The sequence below is a fragment of the Neoarthrinium moseri genome (genome assembly GCF_022829205.1).
Source record: "Neoarthrinium moseri strain CBS 164.80 chromosome Unknown scaffold76_Wmoseri_CBS_16480, whole genome shotgun sequence".
In the NCBI taxonomy this organism is placed as follows: domain Eukaryota; kingdom Fungi; phylum Ascomycota; class Sordariomycetes; order Amphisphaeriales; family Apiosporaceae; genus Neoarthrinium; species Neoarthrinium moseri.
The window spans coordinates 94,230-103,522 of NW_026055190.1; the positions used below are offsets into that span (position 1 = coordinate 94,230).

At 52.3% G+C, this 9,293-nt stretch overlaps 2 protein-coding genes across 2 annotated transcripts; both read right to left on the reverse strand.

Annotated features, from left to right (window-relative positions):
• Positions 1-809: 809 nt before the first annotated feature.
• On the reverse strand, positions 810-4,704 carry JN550_011936 (uncharacterized protein; the record flags this gene model as incomplete). The annotated part of the gene is made up of 5 exons (XM_049310355.1): positions 810-1,420; positions 1,488-1,541; positions 1,728-1,932; positions 2,417-4,110; positions 4,164-4,704. The coding sequence occupies 5 exons, from the start codon at positions 4,702-4,704 to the stop codon at positions 810-812; spliced, it is 3,105 nt and encodes a 1,034-aa protein (XP_049166105.1).
• A 530-nt stretch (positions 4,705-5,234) lies between these two features.
• On the reverse strand, positions 5,235-8,237 carry JN550_011937 (uncharacterized protein; the record flags this gene model as incomplete). The annotated part of the gene is made up of 1 exon (XM_049310359.1): positions 5,235-8,237. The coding sequence occupies one exon, from the start codon at positions 8,235-8,237 to the stop codon at positions 5,235-5,237; it is 3,003 nt and encodes a 1,000-aa protein (XP_049166106.1).
• Positions 8,238-9,293: the final 1,056 nt, after the last annotated feature.

Sequence of the window (9,293 nt, forward strand, 5' to 3'; positions counted from 1 at the left end):
AGATGTTTACAGCCACGTATTATTTTCTTCTTTCCCAAGGAAAGGTCTGACGTTATACCAGGATCATCACGATGTCGTACTTTGACGAGTGGCTTTTAGCGTTTCGTATGGGAAAGCGAAGTATAGGGTATCTCACTGTCAAGTTAATCAACAAATCATAAACGAATGCTCCGCTGGCCAGGCCCAGGTATGTCGGAAGAATCGGACAGAGACTACCACGGGCCAAGACATATTAGAAATAAAATGGTTTCTTCCAGACCACCATTACAAACTTCATTATGAATGCTTGCGGTAATATGGGGCAAAGTTCCCTGAAAAAGCCAAATAAATGTGACCTAGACACAATAAGGTGTCCTTCCATGATTACTCTGGTTAGATACTGTATAGCCGTGGAGCGATGTTATCTTCAAGTTCAATAAAGTAGCAAGCAACATTGATGTATTCACTGCGCATTCTACGTGCCTGAAATATCTTCATATCATCATGTTTCTGCACGATGGCCCCAGATTGTGAGTTCATTCGGAGGATAAATACAGTATGACATAACAGACCTGGATCAACAATCACATCATTGCAGACTCACACATGATATGTTCCGTTCCTCCCCCTTGACTTAACTTTCCTCCTTCTCCGCTCACCTTGTTTGATGTGCTTTACTGAAACGGAGAAAGCATCCAGCGATGCCAAAGCCGAACAATCCAACGAGGCCGCCCACGTTGACCGGATAGATTACGTATTTCTAGCACGATGAACTCTTTCGGGTTGCTACATTGATTTTGATTTTTCTGAAAAAGTAAGCGACAGAGGTGTCACAAACTCCCAACGAGACCAGTAAGCAATGGCATGAATCCCAACCATAGTGAGATGCTGTAGCCTACGTTCGACTTGGAGACGCTCACTGGCCCGGTGCTAGACGTCCCATTCTGACCTTTGCCAGTAGATGTACCATTGCGATTGCCTCCACCTTGCCGGCCCCCGGCAGTTGATGTTGAGGCATTGCCATTGGCTTGGAGACCATTGCTGCTTGCAGCAGCCACAAGCCCCTCGCTCTCCACCTTCTGTATAGCGGTCATCCAAATGTTGGCCATCTTGACGTAGCCAGCAGGAACGGCCGTGGCAGCCGCCTCAGCGATCTGCCGGATAACGAACCCTGACACAGCCTGGCATTCGTTGTTGGCAAAGTTTCCGTTTTTGTGCGTTCCCACGTAGGTCACAGTCGAGCCTTGCGCCACGAGCAGGTCTTGCAAATCCTTCCGATAACTATTTCCCGTGGTGGAACCAACACCAAAAGTCACGGAAGCCCCTATGGGCATGATACGCAAAGGAACTGTCGCATTTGCCCTTGTTATCAACGGGTCGGCCTCTCGTGTCTGGTGCGACGCGTCGGCTGGCGAAGCTGCGGCCACGCAGGCGAGCCACCCTTGAGCCACAGGTTTTGATCAGTTACTGATTCAGCGCGGGTGTCGCTAAGAGTTCGAGGCACTTACCAAGGATGGGGGATAAAAATGTTGTAGCGAGCATCCTAATTTCATCCGTCAAGACTGCTCAGCAGTCAGCTTGAAAGCGGCAATATTTCATTAGACATCGTCCGAGTCGGGTCAAGTAGCAAGGACAACGAGAGGCGGAACCAATGCCATAATGTACTCTTTTCCGCAGTAGTGGCCAGGTGTATCGTCTAATTAAGCTTTACGGCGTTTGATCGTCGCGATGTGCGAGGCAGGTTTCACCTTGCTTGAACTTTCGGCTGCCATGCGCCAGGGGCGCTGGTTGGCGAAGTCCATTTAAGTGACCGCCAACCAGCATTCGGAGGTTTGGGAATGATATAGACGAGCATCGCCCGGTCAGCAAAACTGCACTCCTGATCTTCTGGATGTCGGCTGCAAGTATTCCGGTGCTCATATTCTTGTGAAGTAAAGGTGCTGCTTGATCGCCCTGTGCCGACAGGGTTAGCTTCCAATTGGCGGCAGCTTTACGCGGGGGCCACTGGGAGCCTTGTTACATCTATGTTCCACTGTAGTCTGACCCTGAGCGAAACCCCAATCGCATCATGGTCGAGAATTCATTTAGCCAAGATGCTGGCTCATGTCACTGCGTTCGCTAGTGGTGGGTACCTTCATACTCTCCCATGTCCATACATTAGTCTTTTTATCTTTATAGACAGCGGGTTAGTGGTTCTCAGTAAGATGGCTCTATTAATTCCTATTGATCTCCACATAGGGCTAACTGACACACTACTCTCACGTCGAGCCGAATTTTCGGGTAGCATTGACGGAATGGAGGACCTATGTTGGAGTCTTCTCGTGATGCTCTTTCAACCAACGACGCCATTTACCAAGCTTCACTATCCGGTCAAAACCTATACTATCGAAATACATTCGCGGTTGCACGGCCTTGTTAAATGCTCAAGACTCTGTACCGGAACTATCGCCCTAACCAGAGCCTCCCCAACAAAACGCCAGGTAATAGATTCGAACATTCCACATCGACAATATGATGACGACTCAGCGTCTAGTTGTTGCAACAGAAGCCCGGTCACGTGAGGAAAGCGTTCGTGTCGACGCAGGATCAAAGGCATCGCGACGACACACCTCGTTCCGTCTTTGGCAGTGTATAGATCTTCTTCGATATCAAATCGGAATTGCACATATAGTTTATCGGTCGCCGTCAATGCGCAGAATCCGGGCCATGAATATCGCATTTCGGGGTCTTCTTCTGCTTCAAAAAAGATCGGTAAAGTCGTCCCGGACAACTTCAAAATGCAAGCATCCAAATGATGTGCACGTCCTAAGGAGTCGATACCTGAACTTGGGAATGACGACACTTCCGTTGCTAATAGTGCTGTCACGTTGGTCTTGTCTGGCTGGATCCATCCCTCATAATCTGCCGGCAGATCGGAAAAGGACACTGGCCCTTGTACACTGGCCCATGACCATGAAGGGATAATGTAGCTACCTTGCCATCTCTTGTGTGACTGGCGGACCGGACCCTGTGGATTGCTGAACCAAGTTAACTGCGCAAAAAGGCCATGTAGCCACATGCCGGAGTGATAAGATTGTTGAAACTGTTCGACGCTGTGTCCCATCCACTGTTGCAGAAGCTTGACCATACCGCCAATGGCAACTAATCTGTCATCGGGCTTCGTCGTCAGTGAGGCAGAGTAGGAGGCGATAAGATTCATCCACATATTTAGGAACCGACGCGAGACCACACAATTCTCATTCTCTTCGACCCAGAGCTTGCCCTGCTTGAATAAGCTAGGACGTGCCAACTCCGGTACTATTAGCGTTCGTATCGCCCCAAGCTGATACCCTTCATACTCGTCAGCCTCAAATACATCTTGAAAGCCTTCAGGAAATGCCTCGCAATATGTATCTTCTAGACATGACCACCACAGCTGTTCTCGAGTACAGAATAGAGTAGCTGGGGCAAGCTGTACTTCTTGGTGAATCCAGCCTCGGCTGGATAGTGTAGATCCAAGCACTGCCATCTCTGATGCGTCAAACCTTTTTGGTATGATGGCGAGGGCATTAAACTCGCCCAATTCGGCCCATGAAGGGTGAACGATTGGAATAAAATCTTGTTCTCTGCATTCGGGCATGAGGCCAGCTTTCCAATTGTCCGAGCTAGATGCAGCAATGTTGAAAAGGCTTCCAGCATATATTTCACCCATTGCCTCTGCTTCTTGTAGGAAGTCTTCCTCAGAATCTTGCAGGATGCACAAAGAGTCTATCCAGAGATAGCTGATCCCTATGCTTCTCAGAAGTGATACCGAGTCTTGAAAACTCTGAGGAAGAGACGACAGCAAGGCGCCGTTGTGCATCATCGCATCAAGGTTTTCGCGCGTCAACCTCGGGGGAGCTGGATCGAGCCATCTATGGCTCATCGTAACGTAAGCGACATCAAAGAAGTCCTCACGGTTGACTATCTCGAGCTTGATGTGATCTTCCATATCGTTCCCTACATTTAGAAGGCGTTGCGGCGGGGACCAATTGTGCTGCCTGTACGTGGTACACCCCCATTGGTGCTTGTTGCGACAGTTCGCAATCCAGCGTTTGATTTGCTTCAGACGATGCTCTGACGGCAAATTGAGGTCCCGTCCCCTTCCATCAGCTGGACGATATTAGAAACGAATCTCTGCCCTATACAGATCATAGATTACTGACCAAGTATGAGGAAAAATGCCGCGTCGCGCGATACTGGCTTCCCCTCCTCGGTACCCTCAATAAGTTTAACGATCATGCGATAAGCATGAGCAACACCAGAACGTGCGGCGCATCCGACCGCGGACTTATGGCGCATCTGGTATATGCTTCCCCAATAACTTTGTCGAGACGCATCCCAACTAGCTTCATCAATGTTCTCAGGTGACAATTTCGCGTGCGGTTGATTATTTACAATGGTACAAATAAAACATCCGCTGGAGACGGCCCGCCGAAAGCTTTCCAGTGTAGGGTGATGTGTGACCTTAGACTCTGCTCCGCCCCACGAATACACCGTTTCCTCCCGTCCAGATTCGTTCACGTTGGTCTTCGGCTGTGGCATGGGCGGTCTGTTTGGCTGATTGAAAATGCCCTGACAAATGGAGCAGAGCATCCTCTCAGCGTTACTTGGTGGCGTCTCTTCCAAAGTGGGAGTACGGAAAAAACCGAGCTCTCGGTCACTCTGTCGTTTGCGTCTGCTAAGTTCTATTGCCGAAGGCGCCATGATCTCCGTGATTATCAAAAGGCTGACCGCGACAATCGTAGACTGCAACAAGAAATGTTGTGAACAATTGGGTTTTTTGCACAAGAAGAGCACAGCTACTGCGGATGCCCTTAAAATAGGCGCATGCAGGCTCGTCCCTCAAAGCCGCGGCTGGGCAGAAGTATCTACCGACGCAGCGATAGGCGGGTGAGGACTGGGATTCCAGGCAGTCAGCCAATCAGAAAACCGCACACAGGAGAAACCCGCATTCTCAACCCCAGTGGAGTCGTTATGGACATTGAAATGACCGTGGGGGCTGGTGCTGCTAAATACAAGATCGAGTGTGTATACTAGGTGGACTGTATCAAGTTGCACCTAGTTGACTACTCCAGCTAGAGAGATCAGTTCTTTTTCTCAGGTTCAATTTACAATATCACAAATTAGAAAAGCTCATTGGGAAAGTAACTGGTATATCTTCGCTGCACACTAGAAACTCCCCCGTGCCCGTCTGAAGTGCCTTTATTACCGAACCCTCCAGTCATCTTCTTACATCACGGCTCATGGTCATCGACTACATCCAACTCGTCAAAATCTCTAATAATAGGAGTCAGCCCCCTCGAGTCATCGTCCCTCCTCCTCCCATTACGCGAACGGCTCACACGATGTGGAGGGCTCTCGTCTAAGTTCAGAAACCCGCCGTTCCCGGTGACTCTCGGGTTGAGAGCCGGTGATGGGAGCGGTCTTGTCGGCGGTGCTGACGGCATGGTCAGATCCGCATTCTGCCGGATGCTCTGTGACCTGGCCGGCCAGTCTGGGGAGGTCCCTTTCTGATCAGCTCGACCACTGAACGGCGCGTATCCGCGGGCACTCTTCAACCCCTCTCGGCTGCGGACTTGGGACAGCGGTACCGATGCCGCCTGGATGCTCGAAGAGTCGTCCGAGACGGTGCTCATCGCCGATGAGCCACCGTAGATGCTGGAGGGTGGCCCGATCCCGCTGGACCGCACGCTTCGTGTACTCAGTCCGTGCCAACCCGAGTTACCAGAACGGCTCGTTGATGCGTTAGGCGGTGGGTGGGGAGAGTGGTGGCCATGTCCCCGCATCAACCTCATCATGGAGCTGACTCTCTCCCCAGGTGCTGCTGTAGCCTCACCGGCGGACCAGGTTTGAGGGATAAGCCAGCAATGGGACAGTTCGTGAGCCGCCTCAATGGCGGGGTTCGAAACTCCTTTCCAAGGCGGTATCTTGGTGCCCTTCAACCGGGGTGAGAGGTGATATGTCACATTTTCCTTGTATCGGACATTCGGCGCGTCGACGGATACAGAGGCAAGCGTCTGGAGGATCATGTAGATGAGCACCCAGCGGCCACGCCGTGCGACCATTGGGTCAACGGCACCAATCTGGTCTGACTTCTCGAACCTGACAAAACTGTCAATCAGGTCAGATTGCGTAAAGTCTGAACCCAGAATGTAGATGTTGGTAGCTTCGGTATAAGCCAATTGGACACGACGCTCAAGGGCACGATCCTCAGCCCCCTTATTCTTTTCCTTGTCAGATTTCTTGAGCTTCTCACGGGATGAGGCTGGGGTCGACTGAGGCGGAATGGAGTCCGGGACCAGAGGATAGGGGTGCGGAATGTGCGGGAAGCGCGAACGGTTGTCCCATTCAATGAGCAAATCCTGGATTGGGAGGTCGACGGTGTCCGGGTCGAATGCCTTGTTTCCACTCTCCGAGAGCATCATCCACTTCCTTCCACTGCGGGTCTCCGACTCGTCCCAGACAATATCGCGATTGACCAGATAGTCATACAAAGCGCCGAACTCTTTCTGAAGCTTTTGGGCTACCTTTCTTGTCAACCACACATCTTCGCCGTCGGCTGACGGCTCCCCGGACGGAGGTGGAGGCCATTCTCCGAATGATGTGGTGCAGTGCGAGAGAAAGAACTTCTGCAGCCTGTCCGCAGCCGCCCTAGCCGGGCTATTTGCGATAGGTCCGCCAGGAGGCCAGACGTCGGCATACGCGAATCCAGCCAGTCTCTCCTCGGCGGACTGCACGCGCAATTGAGTCTCAAGGCATGCTCTTTCAAGAAGCGCACGAGTGATCGGGGTTATGTGTTTCCAGTCCGCGCACCGTTCCAGCCGCCCATACGTCCCCACGCAGTGAAGGAAGGCCTCCCGCCAGCCTTCTTCCCATCTCACGGCAGGAGACTCGGACCAGGCAAGAAGGGCTAGCGCCGTCTCGGGTTCGTTTCGACAATCATCGATCCCGCGCACCGACAGATAGTTCAAAATCATACCGACGTTGTCGGCATCTGGAGGCATGTAGTCCTCGAGGCGGGCATGCAGATCGGAGAGAGCCTGGTAAAGCGAGACACCAACAAGGGAAGCCTGGTATAGAAGTGCGAACACATTACGCGTGGTGATGACATAACGATGTGATTCGGACTTGGTCAGCTCAGGAGGCGTAGGGAAGTAGATCTCATAGGATATCTGGCCGTCCGCGTCGACCAGACTGGCATCTTCCGAAGTCGGCGGTGTGGGTTGGCCGCGACCATGGGCGTATGCAGTATAGGCCGGGTTGCCACGGCGGGACAGCATAGGTGGTGCGCCTGCAGGCGAGGGCGGCATGTGGATGTCATCCTCCGTAGAACCCTCTCTAAGAAGCTGTATGAGGGCCCGAGATTCGGTTGACTCAATAATATGGGATGACAGGCGAAACGAAGGGTTCGGCCTTGGTATTTGACCGCGAAATCCCAGGTAGACCAGAACGTCGCCGTTTGGATCCCAGAGCTCTGGATCCTTTCGCAACTTATTCCATTTCTGCACAGGTCTGCCAGCGCCGATCCACCGCTTGATGGAAGGTGACGTGGCAGATGTAGGCAGTGGTGGAAGCTTCATCGACGGAGGCGGTGGCACACCATTTTCTGAATCCCATGCCTCAAGCTGGGTCTGACTCAAAGTCGGTATCGGAGGTATGTCCATATGCTCATAAGTATCATGATCATTCATATAAGAATGGCCAGCGGCTGATTGCGCTCTTGGTTCGGACTCGGCCCCCTTTTTGGACTTCTTGCCAAAGCTGAACGCCTTGCTGAGACCTTTCCTTACATCGTCGCTTTTCTTGTCGATGGCGTACCGAAAGCCCGATCTTTCGATACCCGACACATCCTCGGTCTTGATGGTTGGTTTTCTGACTCGCGCGTATGCGAAGTTGTCCATAGGCCCCTGGTATGTCAGCGCGCCATCACGTCTGCCCCCTTCACTTGCGCCGCTCTGGCTTCCACTGCTGTAGGTGCTGAAAGCTGTTGGAGGGCTGCGGAAGTTCGTGTCCGGATCTCTCGGCGTGTCTGAGAACTTGAGAAACCGCCCATTTGAGGTCGCGTACCCAGTGCCTTGTGGCCCTAGGTAATCGACAACGTGGCTGTCCTCATATTCTGAACCGCGAGAATTGCCTGGCGGTACTGGCGACTTGAGTCCTGCTCTGGCGGCTGTGCCTTTCTCCTTGCTCTTTGTCTCTGTGATCTTCTTCCGCACGTATGCACTTCGTCCGGACATGATGGGCTGGCGCAACCAACGAGCGCTAATCAGAGTGTGCCTTCACCTCGTCGCCTCGGCCTCTATGATGGGAGGACGTGGGTGTCTTTCTATATCGTTATCAGGTGCGCCTACTTTCGGGCGGAGCCGAGGGATGACAGGAAAAGTGGAGTTTCCAATAGCTGTGAAAGTTGGTACGAAAGATTGTGATAATCCCTTCGGTGAACGAGTGACTGGATAGTCTGGCTTGGGCAGACTTGAGGCTGTCTTCAAAGCTCGAAAGATTGTCGTAGTACCCCGGACGGAGTCAAGGCGGCGTGTAATGGACGCAGGCCGCCGATCCGCCCTGTACTGGCACCTTGGAGCAACAACGATGTTGCCGTACGACAATAAGCAACAAATTGATGAGCAATGCGCCCTGCCTATTGTATATGTTCCCAATCTCAGGAGTGGGTCGCGCGCAGAGCCAAGATCTGGGCTTGATCAAGGGCTGGAGCTGCTATGGTAGGCGAACAAAACCGTTTGAGAGAACTGCCAGAACGCAGACAGGGAGGCGAATGTTTACAGAAAGCCGACCGAGGGGTCGCGAAGAGGGTCTGAGGGTGCGCTGCGATGTATCATCTGTCGTTTTGGGATGATCAGGCAGGCGGGCTCTCTTGCTTTTTGGGCGCTCTGCGCTGCAAATCAGGCTTGCTTCTTCAACTTGTATAGCACATCTTGAGATGCAGTTGGCCGAGAAATATTGCCCGTCTGGAAAACAAAAAAAAAAAAAAGGTTGGTCGACGACCACGACCGCATCTCTGAGCAACCCGCGCATTCATTTATTTCATTTAACTTTTCACCCGCCATGCGGTGGAAGGTGCTGCAAATAATATGTATGACCCGGCAGAGCCGTGTGGATGGGGTGACATGCCAGGTACATGGCCTGACTAGGGTCCATACCGTCGGTGATAGAGACTGTCCTGGTTCTAGGCGTTGGTGTTGGTCGGCTTCTTAACTCCAGGGGTGCGATAGCGTTCGAGCCCGCCCTCACCAGATGTGGACCTGCAGACGCTGGGCACACCAGCGCAGCCTATC